The 23,558-nt window shown below is 42.0% G+C and overlaps 1 protein-coding gene across 1 annotated transcript in view; it reads right to left on the reverse strand.

Annotated features, from left to right (window-relative positions):
* Nucleotides 1–23,558, reverse strand: part of TRPM6 (transient receptor potential cation channel subfamily M member 6) — a 110,028-nt gene that overhangs the window by 49,501 nt on the left and 36,969 nt on the right. Inside the window, exons 13-20 of the mRNA XM_054177767.1 lie at nt 12,125–12,259; nt 11,570–11,623; nt 9,382–9,522; nt 6,411–6,545; nt 5,598–5,878; nt 4,620–4,848; nt 3,914–4,069; nt 500–634 (exon numbers count right to left, since the gene is read on the reverse strand). Coding sequence (XP_054033742.1) covers nt 500–634; nt 3,914–4,069; nt 4,620–4,848; nt 5,598–5,878; nt 6,411–6,545; nt 9,382–9,522; nt 11,570–11,623; nt 12,125–12,259 — 1,266 coding nt within the window. The remainder of the gene's footprint in view (nt 1–499; nt 635–3,913; nt 4,070–4,619; nt 4,849–5,597; nt 5,879–6,410; nt 6,546–9,381; nt 9,523–11,569; nt 11,624–12,124; nt 12,260–23,558) is intronic.

Below are 23,558 nucleotides of genomic sequence, written 5' to 3' on the forward strand. Positions count from 1 at the left end.
AACATACTATAAAGCAGTTAACCATACCATGTTAACATTTATGTACCTATGCATGATCTGACACAGCCTAAGCTCTACTGACACAGGGTTTGTTGCTAACATTGATTGAATAAAGGGATATTTCTCTACAGTACATTCACACTTTCAGAAATAGTTTCTTAAGAAAGGAACACAAGTATCTGTGAGGTATTTAAGGTGTTTAAGTCCAACTTCAAATCTGCTTCTACATATGATATTAACCACTGTTAAAAGCTGTGCCTGAATTTTTCTTTAGTTCCTCATCACCATTCTTTTTGTTTTGTTGGATTTTTCTAATGAAGCTGCATGACTTTAGTGGTAAAACTTTTCACTCGAGTGTGAGAATAATCAAACATCTTCCCACCCACTCCCACCATTAAGTGTCTACAAATCCATACTAGACAAACTAAAAGCAGTATCAAGTTGTATTTGAAGGAAAAGAGGAGGGTTTGGTAATTGAAGTTCTAGTGTAATGACCAACCGTATGAAAGCAAAACTTGACAATTGGTGCATTGTAGAACTCATAGATTTTCCTAGTGACAGGCAGGTTTCCATGTCCACCATCTACTTGGCTTTCCTCAGACGTCTGAGCAACCTTCTCCACATCATAATCCTTCTTTAAAAGGAAACAGCATTTTAAAATAAAGAAAACATGGTCTATAATTGCAAAGTCCGTGGCATATTAAAGGGAAGACAGGCACAGATTTTAAGTTTTGTCCTTAATACACAAAACACTACTATAGCTTTCTTTCATCTGGTTATAAACATCTCATTTGCAATAATTAACATGCACACTTTAAAAATTTGCTTTTATGACTACATGCAGTGGACTGAATGTCAGCTGAATGTAAATCCCCTCCTGTTTCTGCTGCACATTTCTGTAAATCTGTAAGCAAAATCACTTAAATACTCTCTGTCTCACTTTTCTCATCTCTGAAATACAGATAAATCACAACTCCCAGTATGACATAACTGTGTTAGCTAGAACTCTACTGACAACTGAGGCACATTCCGACATAAGACAATAATTTCTGCATTTCCACTTGCATCTACAGTTGCACAGAAAATGTCAAAACAGTAAAATTTAATTTAATTTAAATGCTATTTTTTCATGTATTGTATGCCTAATGAGAAGATGAGGATGAAACCAGTTAAGTTCTTACAACAAGGCCAAGTGCAGGGTCCTACATGTTGGCCACAATAACCCCAAACAGAACTACAGTGGCTGGAGAGCAGCCTGGCTGAGAGGGACCTGAAGTGCTGGCTGACAGCTGGCTGAACATGAGCCAGCAGTGTGCCCAGGTGGCCAAGAAGGCAAATCTAATCCTGGCCTGTATCAGCAGGACTGGGGATGTAACTCTGCCCCTGTACACAGCACTGGTGAGGCCTCGCTTCAAGTACTCTGTGCAGTTCTGGGCCTCACACTTTGGGAAAGATATTGAGGTACTGGAGTGGGTCCAGAGGAGAGCAAGAAAACTGGTGAGGGGGCTGGAGGGAAAGTCTTATGAGAAGAGGCTGAGGGAGCTGGAGTTGTTTAGCCTGGAGAAGAGGAGACTCAGGGGGGACCTTATCACATTCTACAACTACGTGAAGGGAAATTGTAGTAAGGTGGTGGTAAGGTTCTTCTCCCAAGCAACAGGGCATGGCCTGAAGCTGTGCCGGGGCAGACTGAGGTTGGATGTTAGGAAGCACTTCCCCACAGAAAGGGTAATTAGACACTGGAATGGGCTGCCCAGAGAGGTGGTGGAGCTGCTGTCCCTGGAGGTGTTTAAGGAAAGACTGGATGTGGCACTTAGTGACATGGTCTAGTAGATGTGGAGGTGTTAGGTCATAGGCTGGACTTGATGATCTCAGAGGTCTATTCCAGACTCAATAATTATCTGATTCTGTGAAGATCCGCCTACAAAAATTACAGGTAACATGCTTGATTCTCTGTTCAGAGTTTGACATCTGTCTGAGTACCCCGCTAAAAGTATGAACACCTGATTACTACTGAAACTGAAGATGAGCTGCAGATACACAACAGTGAGCAACCTACAGAGGATCAGAAGGTGATGAGAATAATTTTCAGAGATTAAGGATAGAGGTCTGGGGAATCTATACAGAGCTCATAGCTAGGCAAGGCTGAGGGAACCAAACTGCTACTAGTTACTGCTACTAGACATCTGCAGTATAGCACTTTTTATGTGACATTTATCCCCACTACACAAAATTTCCTTGGGTCATCACAGTAAAGTGCTAAACCAGAGAATGCAATGCACAGAATAATCCTGATGTGTTAACACCAGATCCTTAAAGGTGAAGAAGATAATTTGTTCCATGAAAAAGTGCAATTTACAGCTATAGCAGGTCATTGGAATTTATGGCTGTGTGCAAAAGATGCTTTATATGGCACATGTATACTGTTGAAATTTTCTGTTTATTTTCCTACACTATTACATATCTATATTTAAGAAAAAGCTTTTTGCTTTAAACAACACCATGTTAGACAAAATCAAAAGTTAAACTTATTGCTAACAAAGAAAGGAAGCAGCCCTGTCTAGAGGCAGGTCAGAAGAGTTCTTCTTCACATTGCTGTGTTGCCTCCTACCAGATTGCTGGGGTGGTCCTACTGCAAATAATTACAGCTGGCTTCTGCACTGTATCACAGTGGTTGCCTAACACCATAAAAAACATTTTTGAACTGATTATATTAGGCACTGCAGAAAATGGTAGCTTTGAGCACTTTTCTGCATCAGAGGGAGAAAACACAAGCATGACATCAACAGGCCTGCCATGCTGCTGCAAAATCTCTCTACAATAATTCACTCTTTCTTTGTACACAAACTGGAAGTTAACTGTGAAGGTCCCAAGCAGTATACAGTGCTTACCTACTCTAAGATAAGCAGAATACAATGAAAAAATATTTCCTTACAACTCTCACTTGATAATGCTATTTTCATTGGTTAGTGCCTGACCAACATTTACCCTTTTGGATGGAAATTCTTTGCACCTGCTGGCTACCTCAGACTGAAAACTTTAGGAAATTTTCTGTTCAAGAAATGCTTTGTGGAGAAGGAAGGACAGGCAGTTCTATTTAGCAGAGGTCTGTTGGCAATTCGGATCCTAAAAGGTAAAGACTTATTCTGGAAACTTCCCACAGGCAAGCCTAAAAGGACATTTGCGCAATCACAGGTCCCTACAGAGTGTTTCAGGACTCAGTTCAGGTCAGTAAGCCAAAAGCACAGTGCTTCTCTTGTGCTTTAAATAGCATCTCTACTAGGCTTAAGTGACAGAAAACTGAGTCACCCTGTTTTTCTACAAGGAGGGCAGGAGCTAGACCTCTGGAAGGACTGTGATCCAATTTGGGTAACAAAATCTCAAGGAGAGACTGAGAGTGAAAGATGGCCCTGGAGAGGGGGTGAGGCTGTGGCTGAGATGTGGGGCAGAATCCGCAAGCCAGGTAGAGGGGGAGGAAGGAGTGAATTAGAGAGGATGGGACCTGGACTGCCTCAGTTCCGCTGTTTCCTGCTTTGGACAGCTTGACTAGAAACCTGAACTGGGTTTTATGAAAGTGATTTTTCATGCAATATGAAACTATTCTTGGATTACTTGGTATACAAGTTGTCCTGCAACTTGTATATCTGCAGCTTGAACAAGCCTTGTACCCTAAAATAATGGACAGATAATTATAATCTCGTTAGAATTCTGCAAAGTACAGAATTGACATCGAGGATGAATGAAGTAACTTGTCCAAGGTTACTTCAGTCTGTATCCAAATCAGGGATCAAACCCCTGCTTTTTGAGAACTGGGCCCCAACGCTTCCAGCTCACCACCTTCTCTTCATTCATCAGGATTATACTGTGATAAACACACAAAGCCTGACACACAAATGACAGATTACCACAGACTAACCAGAGACAAGGCATCTTTAGAGCTAGCTGGACTCTGATCCCCATGATACCATGTGAACTGGTGGCAGTCTTGAGACTGAGGCACATGAGACATTTCATCTTTGCTTTTAAACTCCAGCATCAAGATGGTGGGAGGCAGGAGAATACTCATAATGACCTAAAACAGAGACATAATTAAAGTGGCAAAAAAATAATTCAGAAGTGATAGCATAGACCCGAGGTCCTAGTCAGGGATGCATGATGCCACCACAAACCCAGGGCAGGGAATCTCTGTCATACTCCTAGAGCCTATGAATAAGCTTTTGACTGTTTTGTGGCTTTGATCAGTGTCATGGTATCTGGGAATACTTTAAATACTACTCCTTAAGTCTGGAAGGCATTCCTCCCATCAGTAGCTCAGAGAAGCTGAAGGCAGGGAGAGCAGAGGGGGTAAGACTGAAGAGTGGTGAGAGAATGAGAAAAGCAAAAAAAAACAAACAACCAACTCACAAAATGCAATGTCATCCCACAGCTGCTTTTGCAAAGAAGTAAATAAGAAACAAGTATTGTCTTTCCTCCCCACCCTCCTTTCTCTCCCAGATGTGCATATTCCAATCCACGCTTAATTACATCTGTCTGAAGCTGCATCAAACACTTTCACAACTGTAAAGATACATCTAAAGCATCCAAACAGCATCTAAATGCTCAGAAAAAGTGAGTGATGTTACCTTAAACCAGGTGTTCTTTCGCATCTTCAGACGTCCCATCCACATATCAGTCAGCAGCATCTGTGTACAAGTGTGTGATACGAAAGGCCGCAACCCCACAGACACTGCTAGTTTTAAGCAAGTTGAGTTGCTCCAGTTTTTCAGTTCATAGGTCAGCAACTTCATAGCCATCTGCTCATTATGTTTGAATGCTTTGTCCAGCACATCTAAGGCAAGTTGGCCAAATTCCCTAGAGTAAAAGGCAACTTATGGTTAACATAATAGACATCAGTCAAAACTCAAAATCTCCAAAGAGGCTGGTTTGAAAACTCCATTAACTAATAATATCACTATGTATGCTTTCTCCCCTTTTCCCCATTCTTTTGTCAATATATCTAATAGAAAATATTTTCAGAAGTAAATCTAACTATTTAGTCCTAATCCCTGTTTGCATATTTGTTTTGTTCTTAATCCAACAAAATGGACCCAATGAAGTTCTGTGTATTTTGTTCAGCAACTGACTACTCATCACCAGCGTGGGAAAGCATCACTGAGAAGAACCTGACTCCATTCCTTTCGCACTCACCCTTTACATACTCATAAATACTGATGAGGAGCTATACCTTTCTTTAACTTAAGGTTTGGAGCTGCATGCAATACAAGACAGCATGTTTTATTGTACTCTGAATTTGAGGCATGATTTCTACAAAGCATACATGTCATTAACAACACAAACTACCAGAAAACACTAACACGAAACTACAGACTTGAAGAAAATTCTTGGTCTTTTTCATTTCTCACTCACTCAGTTATTTCAGTGTGCATTTTTCTTTAGGCCTTACACAGAGCAGGATTTAAGCACTGCTTTCATTGTGTTCATTACCACATTACAGATTTGAAAAGTACAACACATACAACCTCTAAATTTACAAACTCTTCATAGATTTAAAAAATATATAACTATTCTAAGCACTGCAGAACTTCATTAAGAATTCATACTTAGAGTACTTCTTGAGTTCTTCTGAAGTATCATCCACCATGTTGCTCTGTTTAGCTTCACGTGCCATTGCCCTGTAGAGTTTACAAGCCACAACAGCCTTGACCATGGCTTCCTCTCCATGCTGCCAGAAAAACATTGCCAACTTCTGCCTTTTCATTAACACCGCCCAAACTAGGAGGTCATTATAGGGGTAGATGAAGCCAGATGACTCATAGTTCTCAGCAAAGTTTATATCTTCTTTTGATTTCTTCTTACACTTAGGGAAAGCAGTGGATTTTTCCTATAAATTTGTTTTTTTTTAAAAAAAGAAAATTTTGATGAGTGTTTTTAGTTCAGATTCATGACATTAAATTGCATGAAAATATGAATTATAGGGAGCAAACTACTTGATTATTTTAGACATTTAAGTCATAAACCACAGCTAGTGTCACATTCAGATTAACAATGCTAAGAAGCAGTGGTGGCAAAACACTCCTGTCTCTACCCATGCCATTTATAGCCTTCCATTTCATAGTGATACCAAGATCTTACTTTGACTTGATGGTCAGAAACTTGGTGATCCTACATTTCCTTGAACAAAAGCCTTTAGCAACAAATAGATGGAAGTTAAAAAAGGTCACAGAAGGAGCCTGAGCTTGATTTTAATATTATACTACAGGATTTGCACTTAGTGAACAGTAAAACATCAGTTCCACTGAAATTTAAGTAGATTTGTAACTAACAGCCTGAGCAACATATGTCAAAATCTGTCAATAAAATGATGACCAGACTATTATATCCTAAGCAAAGTCTAGAATAAACAGTTACCTTACCTTACATTTGTAAGGCTGTGCTGTTCTGAAGAACTGAGAATGCAAAGTACTTTCAGCAGATCCCATTCTGCTACCCGACTGATTACTCTGATGAAGGGAATGAGAGAGGCTCTGAGAAAAGCTGGAGAGCACTCTCTATATCCAAAGGCATACCACAAAACACAAGCAGAGAAAGGCAAATTAGAAATCAAATTTGTCTGCACATATCTCTGATTGCAATAGTGGTTGTAGAAACAGATGTTATTCAAAGACTAGTGAGTCAGCAATCACTATAACTGCCACTGAAGCTTATAAGGAATTTTTTTTTCCCCAACAAACTAAAAATAGCCTCTTTCACGCCTAATTAAATTTTTTTTTTTTTTAATCTCTGAATTCCAAATACTGATTTATATAGCATTCACCAATTACACCAGATTGGAATCACACAAACTGAAAGCTCTTTAAAATGTCTATCCTTCTAAGGAGTGTTATGAGGTCTTCAAAAGATTGAAGTTCTCTGAACTCTTTACTGAACCATTTCCTCTGCTAACATACTTGGGAATTCTGTTCAGTGTTGACTGAGAAGGAAGAATATTACCATCTGAATTGGTAACACTACTTCCTGCTATTCTTAGACATACAGTCACATGGTTTCACTCACCTCTGTTAAGGTCTCACTTCATGAGGATACAGTGAAGATCACTTCATGAGGATACAATGAAGAGTGCTACAACTGCTCAAGTATCTATTTTTAATCACTACAGGAAGCTCCAGCTCTGTGTTTCTACTCCAGTTAACATTTTTACATTATTTCTTCTCATTTCCCCTCACCATCCAAAGGTTCTATTAATTGTTGCATCAGTACAAGGGGTGAGAAGTTTTTTACTGCTTTTTAATATATGGAAGTGCTTCTACTTCAAAAACCAGGGAGAAATCTTATGCAGTATATCCACTCACTCTGTGATATTGGAAACAATATTTGGCTAATTTATTGAGAAATTAACACTATTTTCAAGTTAGTGATTTTGGAAAGTAAAGAGGATAAAAATCAGAGTCTTAGTAAATGTTTTCATGCTGTTCTGAGTCAGTTTGTTTGGGGGGTTGTTTGTAGAAGTTATGCTACTGATATGGAGGCAAGGCATAATGCTATGCTGTCCACTGAATGCCAGGTTGGAAAGGGACCACAAGGATCATGTGGCCCTATTTTTCAAGGTACTAGTATAGTTTAAACAAGACGAGCGGGAATCCTGTTAAGCTGAGTCTTAAAACTGACCATGTAAAAGAATCTGCTACTTCTTGCAATGTCTACTTGTTCTCATTGTGAAAATTTTTCTTCTGGAGTCCATTTGGAATCTCCCCAGGAGTAACTTGCACCCATTGCCCCTTGTATTTTCCGTGTAAAAAGGGAGACTCCATCTGCCTGGTAGCCACACTTTATGTACTGGCACACTCTAATAAGGTTTCCCCTAAGCCTTCTCATCTCAAGGCTGAAAAAAACCAGTTCTCTCAGCCTTTCTTCATACAGCAGGTCTTTCAGTCCTCTTGATCATTGCCTTGGCCCTTCTCTGGACACTTTCCATTTGTCTCTTCTGTTTTGTACAGTGAGGACCAAAGCTGCACACAGTACTCAAGGTGTGGCCTGACAAGCACTGAGTAGAGCGGGACAATGATTTCTTTACCTGTGCTGGTAACACCCTTGTTGATGAAATCCAGCATCCTGCAGCACATTCTTTACTCATGGCGAGCTTGCTATTCACCAAGTTCCCCAGCCAGGTGGATCCCAGCCTAAGCTGCACTCCTCGGTTATGTGTTCCCAGGTGCAAGACCTTGTATTTGTCCCCACTGAGCATCATAAGGTTCTTGCTATTCCACTCATTCAGCCTGTCCAGGTCTTCCTGGATTGTGACTGTCCCTTCTAGAGCATCAACCTCCCCACTCATTTTGGTGTAGAAGGTGCAGAACAGCATGCATATTCAAGCACAACTTCATGCATTCACAAAGCCACTGTACCCATAAGACTTTCCATGTGATGACCAGTGAGTCACAGAAACAGCTCTGCAAGGCAAACAGCTTAACATGGTGTGCTGGGTTTATCACAGAAGCTAGTATAGGGCTATGTTTTGGATTTGTGCTGAAAACAGTGTTGATAACAGAGACGGTTTTATTATTGCTGAGCAGTGCTTACACACATTCAAGGCTTTTTCTGTTCCTCACCCTGTCAGTGAGTAGGCTTGGGGTGCACAAGAAGTTGAGTGGAGACACAGCTGGGACAGCTGACTCCATCTGGCCAAAGGGATATTCTGTATCATATGATGTCACGCTCACCAAATAAAGCTGTAGGAAAAAGCAGCAATGGAGGAAAGTTCAGAGTGATGGTGTTTGTTTTCCCAAAACACTCATGATGGAGTCCTGGTTTCCTGGAGGTGGCTGAATGTCTGCCTGCAGATGGGAACTGCTTGAATGAATTCCTTGCTTTGCTTTGTTTACATGTGTGGCTTCTGTTTGCTCTATTAAACTGCCTTTAACTCAGCAAATGGATTTTCTTTTACCCTTCTAGTTCTCTCCTCCATCCTGACAGTGGGGAAGTAAGCAAGTGGCCTTACAGGGCCTAGTCGCGAGCTGCGGTTAAACCACAATACTTGGGCAGGAAGCACTGAGCTGCTTCTAAAGGGTAAAACATTTGCTCAAAACTTGGGTCAGGGATCTCCATATTGCTCATCACTGTGCCTTGCAGACATGCTCTTAGTCTAGTTAAATGCCTGTTGAATTCAGTATTTCTGAACTTGCAGTGCAAGTTGCAACAACAGAAACATGTAACAGTTTCACAAAACAGAAAATGGTAGTTGTTACAGCTGTGTCAATCTTTATCAATGGATGACAAAGCACACAACCCAGCTATCAGACTGAACTAATCACCAGTGATCTTGAGAAGAATAGTCTGTTCTATTTGCAACCTCTTCATGAGCAGTCATAGCCATTTCACATAAGTTACCTTATGTTTCCTGTAGAGATCATTGTAGACAATTCGAAAATGCTTTTGGGTGTAGCTGCTCCGATAAGCTCCACCAAGGAGGTACTCTATCACCAGCCCAATATCAATGAGTGATATCTTGTAATCCAAGGAAAGGGTATTCTGAAACACATATGGTCACAAGAATTTCATGATGCTATTAAATGTATCATTCAACCATATCAGAGCCCTACCATTATGAGATCAGTCTGGAAGAGTGAACTACTGAGAGCTCCTGCATCAGTCAGGAAAGTGTACACACTCATTAGTCATATCAAATTCCCCTGAGCAGGAGAACACAGGCACAGCCAACATTTTCAGCCTGAAATCTTGTGTTATCTACTGCACGCACAACTTGTAAGGACAAATATCACAATGTTCATAAGACCAGCTGCATTTAACTGTGAGGATAATGGTTCTTCAGGTTAATCACTGTCAGAGAGACCAATAAAAGTCGTCTTCTTCCCATAATAAGAGAAAACTATGGTATGATTTGCTCACTTAACTAATTCATGATGCTGGCCACAACAACCCCATGCAGTGCTACAGGCTGGGGTCAGAGTGGCTGGAGAGCTGCCAAATAGACGAGGTGGTGAAGTCACCTTCCTGGGAGGTGTTCAAGAGGGGATTGGACATGGCACTTGGTGCCATGGTCTAGTAGTCATGAGGGCTTGGGTGAAAGGTTGGACTTGATGATCTTTGAGGTCTTTTCCAACCCTGTTGATTCTATGGTTTTAAAAAATGAAGAAGTGAATGAAGCCAGTATTTAACAATGCAGAGCAATTTCTCAAGACTGGTAATTTCTTGCAGAGGCTTGAGACTGTCATGACAGCAGCGGAATGTGGATTAGCTGCACCTTCTGAGTCTTCCACCACTTGTGTTTAAATGTACCCATTTTCTACCTAAATTCTGCTATTCAAAGTGCCAAGAGCTTCCCTCTAGATCATAACTCAATTTTCCCAGTGTCCTGAGAGATAACCAGGCATTTAGAAGAGGAATTTAGAAGAGGGATCACACTAAGAAGCAAATCATTTCAGTATCAAAGAGAAAGACAAAATTCTCAATCTGGAAAAGTTTGATATATTTTCAACACTGAGTTCTTCCAGTTCTGTCATATAAATTAGATCTAAAATATGTCCATCATTGAGGGAAAACACAGAAAATAGCTTGCTATGGATAACAGAATACCCTATCCATAGAACCATTGATGGTACTCACATGAAATCACCCACAATAAGAAAATCACACCAGAATCCCACTACGTGAGACCAATACAAGTCCCACTGCAGTCAGACTTGTATTTTATTTTATCTTAGCATTCATACCCTGGAAAGAATTAGCCAATTAGTCTACCTTTGGATCTAGGCATTTCCTGCAGTGGAGACTAGATGCAGACAGAACTGCTCATTCCTTCCTAGCTAAGCAGGACTGTGAGGTACCAGAGATAAAAGAAACATGAAATAAATTAACTATGTAGCTAAATAACAAGGCTAACATTAAACTACTAACAGAGACAGTGCTCCATGCAGTAGTCATCCACTGCCACCTTCTGTTCTAGACAGCACAGCACATTAAAATCATATTGTATCTTGTCATAGTAACTCTTTTTTTTCCCACGGCTCAACCAAAAAAGTCTTTAGCTTGGGGGGGGGGGGAAGCTTAAAGCAGTGAGAATAAAATGAGAATAATTACTGCACTAATTCACTAAGCCTTTCATTCAACCACTTCATAATGTCACTTTAGTAACTTGAGAAAGAGAGTCTGATCTACATAAACTGCATGGCTTTGAAATTAAGGCACAGGACCCTCAGTGCACTCAGTACTAGTATGCTAATTAATTGCTCAGGGGAAGCAATGGGATAAATACAAAACCATTTACTAGAAATAGTAATGAACTCAACACTTCTACCCCTAAAATTCCCCTTTATTCATAAAATTATACAGTGGTTTGTGTTGGAAGGGACCTTAAAGGTCATGTAGTTACACCCCACCTGCAATGAGAAGGGACACACTCCACTAGATCAGGTTGCTCACTCCATCCATTACAGCCTTGAACACTTCCAGGGATAGGGTATCTACAACCTCTCTGGGCAACCTGCATTAATGGCAGTGTGCCAGTAGACATTAACTTCTAGGCTACCAATTTTGCTTTCCCAACTTTATCTGTTACCTGTTTCACATCTTGGACTAGGTGATGCAGAAGTAGATTTGATGGTCCTTGTTTCTATGGTGTGAAAAGAAAAGACAACAAACATGTCAGCCTACATTAGAAAATCCATACAGTACAAGAAAGCAGCTAGAAGATCTTCAGGACAAGGTACCATGATTCAAACTCTTCCCATTTAGTTTTCACTGCAAACTTCTTAAAAAAAATTTCAACACCAATCTGCAACACCTCTACTACCTTAAATCTTGTCATATTTTAGAATGAGCTTGGTATCACTTTGGTTAAATGACACATGATTTTCAGCAAGATAAGCGTGTATCACATACCAGATTAAAATCAGAACATATTTCTCATGAGTTTCAGGTGAGTACAAGTGCAGTTCATGTCACTGAATCAAGAATAAAAAAACCTACGACATCAATTCAAAAATCCATCATTACAATCAAAAATTATCAAAATCAATCTTCAAATAAAATTGTGACCTAATTATTAAATCTCCTAAACAAAACAGTATTCTTTCTAAACATTCTCATCTGAACTGGGATTTCAAATACGCACTGTATTGTAGAGTTCTTCCAAACGAGATATGGTAAGGAAACGGTGAATGTTCACTCCATGCTCTATTAAGAGTTTCACAAAATCTACACGATCCATCACTAAAGCATTCAGCATTGCCTGTTCCAAGGCTCCAACCTGTGGGAAGATGTTGTTTTCGGATAGCTTTAGAAGACTATAGGGAAGATTTGCCTTTGCTTGAATTACAGAAAGCTATGTTTTGTCTTCGAATCTGAGAGTAATGTAAATACCTTGTAACTGAAGGAGAGAAACTGGGCAGAATTTGGTTGGATGTGTTAAAATATTGTTTCGTTATTTTGGCCTATTGTATGCCTTAATTACACATATGCCAGTAGAAAATGACCAATTGAGATGTGACATATGTGCCTTCTGATAAGACTACATAACTTTGCTGTATAATAAATGTCTTTGCCTGCTTACATCTGGTCCTGAAAGCACTGCTCAAGGTAATTAAAACATCTATACTACAACAAATGGTGACCCCAACGTGCACTTGGAGCAACTACTCATTACGACTCCAACTTGCACCATCAAGAAGAAATTTCACTTTTAAGGATTGTGGAGATGCTTGTGTTCATCAGCGTCACTAATGGTGGCTATTAGGTTAGTCTCTGTGAGATTCATCTATTTGCTTTTATGCCGGTGATGTTTCCTGATTTGCCTGGACGTCCAAGATAAGGTGATGCATGCCTGATAACAAGCTAATTATGTTTGCATTTATGGATGCAATATACATCCAAGATAAGGCGATATATGCCTGATAACAAGGAACTAATTATATTTGAGTTTATGGACGGATATATGTCCAAGATAAGGCAAGGTATGCCTGATAATGAGGAGCTACAACACCAACCTCCAGACAGAGATGAAGGAAAAGCTTAGAAAAATATTGTCTTTTGGAAAAAAAAAAACCATCCCTGACCAGCTAGAGGTCACTTTATCACAATGACTTGTCTCTATATATACTTAAAGTGCACAGTACAAAAGGAACAAATATGCTGGAGGAGGCACCTGTTTAAAAAATTCAACAGACACTGGAGTCTCCATACACTCAACATCTATAGAGACTTCTACAAATCTACCTTTATAACCAGACTGGTAATACATTCTCTACTCTTTAATTCACTTCAGAAGCTAATGTATGATAATGCAGGGAGTGGAAGGAAGCCTTTCTTTTTTTGACATATGACACAAGCAATTTCAAGGTACTGTATTTCAAGAACTTTTTATAGAACTTGAAGTTCTTTAAAGCAGACTTCTTTTCAAATATGAGAGAGAATCTGTGTTAGGATAAACTCTCTCAAAGACACCACACAAAGCAGAGCTCTACCTACAAGTGTCAAAAGAGTGACAGCACTGTAGTTATGGCACTTGGACAGAGTTCAGCAGGATTTCTACGTGCAAAGTAGCAATGGAGTTGGACATATGAGGTCTATATAAATCCATATAAAGAATGTTTACAGAATGTATATGCACAAAACATGCAATGGGTTGAACAGAAGGAGGACAGTGGCACATAACTGGGGCAGGAGCTAGTGCTAACTCGGCCAGTTAAGTCAGTCCTTTCCATGTACACATTTGTTGCAGCCACTATGCTGCAAACAAGAGTTGGGATGCATGAAGAGTACACGGGATTGTGAAATACTTTCTGGCTGACCAGTAAAGTTACAGAATTGTCACATGTGAAAAGAATCTTGTGTACTGTTCCTAATGATTGACACTTCTTCCAGAAATATCTCAGTGATCATTTCTGTATTAAATTTCCTCAAGCAGTCATTCCTTGCCCTGGTACTGTACCTAAAGAGGCTTAGATGCTCTCTGGTAACTATTAGAAATACATTCTTCAATTGTAAAGTCCATTTGAAACTGAATTTAAGCAGAAACATAGCTACAGCTGGTTACAATCTTTAGCTTCTGAACTTCAAGCAGCAGAGTTCTAAAAAGAAATGGCCACAAACTGTGTATACTTGCACACATTTCCCTAAAACATTTCAATAGACAATTAAATACTGAGACTGCATGGACAATTACCAAAAACCTGCTGTTTAAATACCTAATTTGAAATTCAAACACAACCACAATTACAATGCACAAACTGTAGACCCTGACTATTGCACATCTGACAGACCCTGACAGAGAGGTACTTCTCTTAAGAAAGAAACCAAGTCAAAAGCAAACTCTAAAGTTATGCTTGTGCAGTTTTCAAATATTTTTTAACTCTTTGCAATGCATGAAGAAAATATTGCTATTTATTTTTTCCACTTAGTTAAAATACAAATTGTCAGGAACACAAGTCACACAATCACAGGACATTAGGGTTTGGAAGAGACCTCTGGAGATCACTGAGTCCAATGCCCCTGCCAGAGCAGGACACACAGGAACACATCCAGATGGCTCTTGAAGGTCTCCAGAGTTGGAGACTCCACAACCACTCTGGGGAGCCTGTTGCAATGCTCTGTGACCCTTGCAGTATGGAAGTTTTCCCTCATGTTGAGGTGGAACTTCCTGTGCTGTAGTTTACATCCATTGCCCCTTGTTCTATCACAGGGCACAAGTGAGAAGAGGCTGTTCCTTCCTTGTAGACACCCAGCCCCCAGATATTTATAAACATTTATTGGATCCCCTCTCAGTCTTCTCCAGACTAAAAAGCCCCAGGTCTCTCAGCCTCTCCTCATAAGGCACATGTTCCAGTCCCTTAATCATCCTTGTAGCCCTCCATTGGATTCCTTCAAGTAGACCCCTGCCTCTCCAAAACTGGGGAGCCCAGAACTGGATGCAATATTCCCGGTGAGTACTCACTAGGGCAGAGTAGAAGGGGAAGAGAACCTCTCTCGATATGCTGGATACACTCTTCTTAATGCACCCCAGGATACCATTGGCCTTCTTGGCCACAAGGGCACTTTGCTGTGCCATGCATAACTTCTTGGACACCAGGACTCCCAGATTCTTCTCCACAGAGCTGCTCTCCAGCAGATCACCTCCCAGAACGTACTGGTGCAATTTATTATTCCTTCCCAGGTGTAGGACTCTGCACTTATCCTTGTTAAACCTCATTAGGTTCCCCTTTGCTCAGCTCTTGAGTCTGTCCAAGTCTCACTGAATGGCCACACAGACTTCAGATATCATCCTATTATTTTTCTTTAAATTTCCACGAGAGATGTAAGGCTTGTTTATTACAAGCTTTTACATTCTACTTGGAGAGAATATACTCATTATCTGACAATTACTTTTCATTCAAAATGGTGCTAAACAATTGCACTGAAATTGATATGCATGGTACATAGATATTTTTCAAACATACCAGAAGCAAAGGAGTAGAGCAATTGCCAGTGAGCATGTAAGCCCAGAGGATGATCAAGGTATAAAAGAAACACAAAAAGAGACAAGGCTATTGCAGAAAGGATAAATTAATTCGTTGCCTCACTGCTCTCTACAGAATGTGTTAAGAAAGGTTCTACATCAAAGCTTTTCTTCATGTCAGACAAATCTAAGGAACTGTGTCAAATTGAAGTGTCAGTAGAAAAGATTACAGAAATCATCCTTAATGTGACAGCAAATTGTCAGGACCAGGAGGCATTCATCCAAGAGTTCCAGGGAATTGAATTGTAGCTGAAATCATCCCCTGTAACAGGAGAATGGAAGATAGTAGAGAATATACCAGTTACTGAAAATGCCAAAGGGCTGTACAAGTTGACATATCAATACAGCTAGAACTTTGTAAGGGAAAATATAATGAGCAAAATATGGAGCAAAAATAATAGTGACATGGGTAAATACAGTCAAGAGGAAGCAAGGCAGGTTTTTTACAGAATGAAAACAGAACTCTACCAGAATTTTGTCAGTGCCAGTGACAGCAAGCTGTCCAGTCAATGCAGTACATGTGTAACTCCACAAAAGCTTTTGATGATGGCTTTCTTGAAGGACTTCTAAAGGGAGTAAGATGTCACAAGCCAAAATGTCCTCCATTGATTAAATGGCAGGGGAAAATTTATAGTGATAGGAGGCCAAGGAAATCCCACATACTGAATACTTGCTTAGCAATACTATCTGATGATACAAAAAAACCCCACCAAATGCATTATAATAAAACTACTTGGGAAGAGGTGCAGAAAACTATCACAGTACAGGCTAACCAGGAAAAAAAAAAAAAAAACAACACCACAACACTTATCAGGTCAAATTGGTAAATGTGTAATAACATTTGGGAAACAGCCCTACCCTACTCAGAAAAAAAATGTTAGTAGACATATCTCCTGAAAGCCTGAATGGAAGTTGCCTATAATTTGGAAACAAATAAAAAAGGCAAACAGAATACTAGGATTTATACTTAGATGACCACAAAATACCCTATTAATACTAGTATTTTACTAAATATATCAATGGAGGAGGACTCCATGTCTTGAATACTGGGCACAGTTCTGGTCTGCCTGTCCCAAAAGATGACTTTAAGACCTGAAAAAAAAAAAAAAAACATTTAGAACTTAGACTGGCCACTTCTGTGAAGGACAATAAAAAATATTTTTATATTCATGGCAAAAGGAGAGGCAAGGATAACCTCCACTCCTTAGTGGACATGGAGGGAAATGTAATAACAAAGGATGAGGAAAAGGCACAGGTACTTAACACCTTCTTTGCATCAAATTTCAATAGCAGGATAGGTTGTCTTCTGGAAAACTGGTCCTCCTGAGCTGGCAGATGGAGGCAGGGAGCAGTATAGCTCCCTGTAATCCAGGAGGAAGCTGTAAGAGACCAGCTGAGCTGCCTGGATCCTCATGGGTCTATGGGACCAGATGGGATCCGTCCTAGGGTGCTGAGAGAGCTGGCAGATAAGCTGGCCAAGCCACTCTACATGATTTTTCTACAGTCCTGGCTCACTGGTGAGGTCCCAGATGACTCGAAGATATCCAACGTGATGCCCATCCACAGGAAGGGGCAGATGAAGGAGCCAGGGAATTCCAGGCCTGTCAGCCTGACCTCAGTGCCAGGCAAGATTATGGAACAGGTCATCTTGAGTGCAATCACACAGCAGTACAGGATGGCCAAGGGATCAGGCCCAGCCAGCATGGATTTAGGAAGGGCAGCGTGATGGTTTAACCCACCCTCATCAAACAAAAGCTGGACAGACTCAGTCAGAGAAGCAAATGAAGGTGCTGTATTTTACAAGCAATAATGGAATGCAATGAATATATACAAAAATATACAGTATTTACAATATCATACAAATATTTACAAAAAGAAAAGACCATAGAAATTCCCCTTGGGCAGGAGGACACTGCACTGCTCCCCCCAGCCTCTCCCATCCCTTTTCCCTCTGGTTAATTAGAAGAAAGGAGAAAAAGAGAGATGTTAGGGGAATTTCAGTTAGTTCAAAGTCGTTGTTAGAAAGCTAATAATGCTTATCACAAGTTTGTTAGATGACAGGCGGTCTCTCTGTCCAGAACAGCATGCATGCCAGCAGAAAGAGATGGAGTGAGAATGAGATAAGAATGTAAGATCGTAAAACTACATCCCACTCATCTGACCAATGAAATTAGTTTAGAATTATCTCTCTTGTTTTCCTTTTTACACCCAACTATTCAGCTAGAGAATTTGCAGCTATCTTTCTTAAAGGCACAGCCTCAACTCTCACAATAATTAGCTTCCAGATGTGGGGCAAGATTTGCTTGATTAATTTCTGCTCAGATCAGGGGAGTGAACATGAAGGTGGTTTGGATTCTTCAGCATCTGATCTTTCTGCTTTAAGTGTTATTGTTTACAAGTATGTTGTCAGATTCCTGTGTGATAAATTAGGGAGATATCCGATGTATAAATTGTACCTTTGGTTTAAGCATAAAATTCTGATTCTCTAATCAATTTTTGGGATTCTTTTGGCTTAAGAAATATGGGAATGTGACTGCCACAACATTGCCTATTGAAATACATGAGTTCAAAATCCCAGTAGGTGAAAGGGTCATTCTTAGTGATGGCTAGGATCCAGAAGTAATTTATTTGGTGTGTGTAATCCTACTGTCAGTAATGTGTTGTTAGTAGCTCTGCTATGTGAAAGGCGGGTATCCAAGACCTGTTTCATCTTTAAATGCAGACCTAGACGTAGGAGAAGTAGTTCTAACTTGAATCCAGAGATTTCTAGTGATGAGGAGATAAGAGAATCAGAAACAGTGAAACATAGAAAGGGAGAAGCTATTGGTAAGGCGTCTCTGAATGGAGCTATCGGTAATTCTGGTTATCAACCAGGAGCAGCAGCAGCTCCTAAGATGGCGGCTGCAATGTCCTCGGCAGCCGTTAGAGAGGCAAAATAATTTCCTTCTTCATTGGCAGGACCAGAGGTGGCCTCTGCAGCAGCTGCTTTGTCTCAAAACCTGTCAGCTTCTGTTAAGCCTGCTGTAAATCTAAATGCAGCCCCAATTAAGCAAGTAGCAGCTTTAGATAGGAGAGGTAGGAGAAAGGTAGGTGCAGCAGCTGATGGGGGAGAGCAGGAAGATTCCTCTGCTGGTGAGGGAACTTCTGTTAATAAAGATCCTGCTGAGGAGGAAGAGAAGGTTTGTCTTAAAGACATAGCTGAGTTATTGAGACCATCAATGGATACTGGAGATGCAGGACAGGGTACAGGTTCTGGTAAGACAGCAGCTAATGGAGGTGCTTCTGAGCTTAAAGAGATCCTTAAGAGCGTAGCAGCAGAAGCATGGGGACAGCAACTCCAGGAAGATGACACAGATGACGAGGAGGATGACATGCAGACCACCAGTGGCCCCAGGCAGGAAACAATGCATGTGAGGAAGGATTACATCAGAGCAGAGAATGAGCCAAGTCTAACTTGGTTTGCTAGGTATTTTGATACAGGTGCATCAACTCCAATAGTGGGAGACAAGTCAGCATCTCAGCTAGGCACCCTCTCCAAGGACAGTGGAATAGATAGGTCTTGCTAAAAAGCTCATCAAACATGCTCCTCCTAATTATGCTACTATTCTGGAAGGCAGAATTGTGGCAAGAAATTATACTGGAGCTCCTCCTATGGTTGGCCATTTCACTGATCAAATGAGACAATTGGAGGATAGTCTCACACATGTTTCGTTGGTTTCAGCTGAAACTGAAACTCTGATGAGATAAAGAATTGTATGAAAGAACTGAAGGAGGAATTTAAAAATTCCATCTCTAAACTGACACAAGGAGATAATTTCAATTCTTCCTCCAGATGGATACAAGTTTCAGCTGTTTGAAACAGACATCATCCAGGGAGCTCATTCCAAAACAGGTCAAACCAAAACAAACAACAGAGGCAATAACATGGGAGTATTTGGATAACTCTGCATGGTCAGTTTGGTGAGAACATGAACAGATGGGATGGTCAACCAACTTCTGATCTTTTCAGGAGACTAAGGGAACTGCCGAGTGGCAGAACCCAAGGTAGCAATACCAGAAGGGTAGCTGTTACTTCTTCAGTTTCCCAGAACAACGCTAATAGCTCCAACAGTGATCACAATTCTAACACTGGACACTCTGCTAACTGCACATGTGGACATATTCCCCATAATTAGGGGTGCCCTGCCTCCCACCATGGGGAGGAGAGGGATAATGGAGATAACAGAATCTATTGGGATGTGTACATCCAGTGGCCTGGCACTTCACAATTTCAGAAGTACAGGGTCTTGGTTGACACAGGAGCTCAGTGCACCACAATGCCATCAAATTATCAGGAATCAGAGCCTATAACTATTTTAGGAGTCACTGGTGGATCTCAAGACAATACAGAACCAACTGTGACTCTTGGTTGCCCATTCAGAATCTGATTTGTCATTTGGAAAGTCAGAATGTTATCAGCAAAACTCTTCCACCTTTCAACAGTCCAGTGTGGCCTGTGCGAAAGCAGAATGGAGACTGGTGTCTGACAGTTGACTTCTGTGCTCTGAACAAAGTAACTCCACCTGTGAGTGCAGCAGTACCAGACATGACGGAACTCCAGTATGAGCTACCATAGACATTGCTAATGCTTTCTTCTCTATTCCCACATGTGGTCGTTTGAGGCTGTGCCTTTAAGAACAAACACTGCTGGAACACACTGGCTAATGTTTTCGGTACTGGAACCAAACCATTCTGATATTCTAAACGAATTTCATTGGTTGATAAACAAAAATGCAGCTTTAGATTGTGAAGCAGTTGGAATTTTTTTTTTTCCTCAATTCAGTTCGATTTGGGAGTTGGGGGAGTTGGAGGTTTCAGCCTGTTCTCCCTGTTCTCTCTTCTGCGAACTGCTGGAGTTGGCCTTCAGATAAGCAAACACTAATCCTGCATGGGCTTTTGAAGCTTACTAACAACTCTTTTCCTTAGTAACTTGCCTTTCTCTCTCTCTCTAACCCCTTTTTGGGGAAAAAGGGAGGTAGGGGGGGAGAGAGGGGGTTCCAAGGAGAGGATCCCTCCCTCAGGGAGGGATTTTTGTTGTGTTATTTCTCTTTGCTGTGTATTTCTGTGTATATATTGTAAATACCTGTATATATTGTGTTATATATAACCTGCTTTCCATATATGCTTGTAAATATATAGCTTTTGCTCTTCGACTGAGTTAGCTGTGGTTTCTTACTCTGTGGAGGAGAGAGAGCTAAGCCCTCTCTCAACCTACCACACCACAGCAGAGGAATGCAGGCCTCAGTTTTTTGTCCAGTGGGTGCTGTGGCCAGGGACAAGCATGGTTGTAACTCACAGCAAAAACTCCTTAAAAAAGTCAGTGTTGACCCAGACTGAGGTAGAACACAAGCAGGTAGCTGTCCAGGTATCTGGCTGTAGAGAGTGCTGGAGCCTGGCACTTGAGATGCAGAGTAGCAGGGGCAACTCTTGCATAAGGTGTGAGCAGATTGACTATCTGCTTAATCTGGTGGCCAGACTGAAGGATGAGGTTGCTAGCCTTAAAAATGTAAGGGAATGTAGGAAAGATGAACCAGAGGAGGAAAGAGATGAACCAGAGGAGGAAAGAGATGAACCAGAGTAAGCAGGCTCTGCAGGCTCCCACAGCAGAGGCTGGTTACCCAAAAAGCAGAGGGGAATGGACACTGGTTCCTCTCAAAAGACACAAGGTTAAACCTCCTTGCCTTCCCACACCTTCCCCGCTGCTCTTGAAAAACAGGTATGGGGCACTGGAGATCGAGGGTGAGGTGGTCCTGATGCCAGAAGACACACCATCTGGGGTTCTCCCTGAGGCTAAAGAGCCTAAGGTTAAACAACCTAAGGTTAAACAGCCTAAGGCAAAGCAGCCTAAGGTTAAAAAACCCTCCCCTGGCATCAGGACCTGCTCCCTCAAAAAAAAGAGGAGGGTAATTGTTATTGGTGATTCCCTTCTGAGGGGAAAGGAGGGCCCCATATGTCGGCCAGACCCATCTCACAGGGAACTCTGTTGTCTCCCTGGAGCCCAAGTTAATGATGTTACCAGAAGGCTGCCCAGACTGGTACAGCCCTCTGACTATTATCCTTTACTATTTATGCAGATAGGGAATGATGATGTTGTAACCAGAACTCCCAGGGCTATCAAAAATGACTTCAGGGCCCTGGGAGAGCTGGTCGAGGGGTCAGGTGCTCAAGTAATTTTTTCATCAATACCCTTAGTTGCAGGAGTGAATACCATAAGGAACAGGACAGCAGCCATAGTCAACAAGTGGCTTAGAGGCTGGTGCAGCCAAAAGAATTTTGGGTTTTTTAATCTTGGTAAACTTTCTACTGCACTAGGCCAGCTGGCAACAGATGGAGTACATTTGTCCCAGAGGAGGGGAAAGGTCACAGTATATGAGAATGGCCTGTCCCCTAAAGGGAAAAAGATTCTGGGGAGGGAATTGGCAGGTCTCATCGACAGGGCTTTAAACCAGTTTCGAAGGGGGAAGGCGCTGAAACTAGTCCCCTCAGGCAAGAGTCTGGGGGCAATAAGCTAGAGTCAGAGGTGAAACCAGCAGCCCAGCTGCACTGCATGTACACTAATGCATGAAGCATGGGTAACAAACAAGAGGAGCTGGAACCCTTGTTGCAGCAGGACAGTTATGATGTTGTTGCCATCACAGAGACATGGTGGGACAACTCACATGACTGGAGCGCTGCAATTGACAGCTACAGGCTCTTCAGGAGAGACAGGCAAGGAAGAAGGGGTGGAGGGGTAGCCCTGTACATCAGGGAGGCACTAGATGCCACTGAGATGGAGATTAGGGATGATCAGGTTGAATGCTTGTGGGTAAGAATTAGAGGGAAGACCGGCAGGGCAGACATCCTGGTTGGAGTCTGTTATAGACCACCCAACCAGGAAGAAGATGTTGATGAAGCATTCTATAGACAGCTTAAGGCTGTCTCAAGATCTCCTGACCTTGTCCTCATGGGCGACTTCAACCTGCCTGATATCTGCTGGGATCGCAACACAGCAGAGAGGAGGCAGTCTAGGAGGTTCTTGGAGTGCATGGAGGACAGCTTCTTATCCCAGGTGCTGCATGAGCCTACCAGGGGCAAGGCTATGCCAACATGGATTTAGGAAGGGCAGGTCCTGCCTCTCCAACCTGATCTGCTTCTATGATCAGGTGACCCGTCTGGTGGGTGTGGGGAGGCCTGTGGATGTAGTCTATCTGGACTTCAGCAAGGCCTTTGACACCGTCCCCCACAGTAAACTGCTGGCTAAGCTGTCAGCTCGTGGTTTGGACCACAACACTCTGTGCTGGGTTAGGAACTGGCTGGAGGGCCGAGCCCAGAGAGTGGTGGTGAATGGTGCCACATCCGGCTGGCGGCCAGTCACCAGTGGCGTCCCCCAGGGATCAGTGCTGGGCCCCATCCTCTTTAACATCTTCATTGATGATCTGGATGAGGGGGTTGAGTCAGTCATCAGCAAGTTTGCAGATGACACCAAGTTGGGAACAGATGTTAGTCAGTTAGAGGGTAGAAAGGCTCTGCAGAGGGACCTTGACCGACTGGACAGATGGGCAGAGTCCAATGGGATGGCATTTAATAAGTCCAAGTGCCGGGTGCTGCACTTTGGCCACGGCAACCCCATGCAGAGCTACAGGCTGGGGTCAGAGTGGCTGGAGAGCTGCCAAACGGAGAGGGACCTGGGGGTGCTGATTGACACCCGCCTAAACATGAGCCAGCAGTGTGCCCAGGTGGCCAAGAAGGCCAATGGCATCCTGGCCTGTATTAGGAATAATGTGGCCAGCAGGAGCAGGGAGGTCATTGTGCCCCTGTACTCTGCATTGGTTAGGCCACACCTTGAGTACTGTGTCCAGTTCTGGGCCCCTCAGTTTAGGAAGGACATCGAGACACTTGAATGTGTCCAGAGAAGGGCAACAAGGCTGGTGAGAGGCCTTGAGCACAAGCCCTATGAGGAGAGGCTGAGGGAGCTGGGATTGTTTAGCCTGGAGAAGAGAAGGATCAGAGGCGACCTCATTGCCCTCTACAACTACCT

Source organism: Dryobates pubescens, chromosome Z (genome assembly GCF_014839835.1).
Source record: "Dryobates pubescens isolate bDryPub1 chromosome Z, bDryPub1.pri, whole genome shotgun sequence".
NCBI lineage: Eukaryota > Metazoa > Chordata > Aves > Piciformes > Picidae > Dryobates > Dryobates pubescens.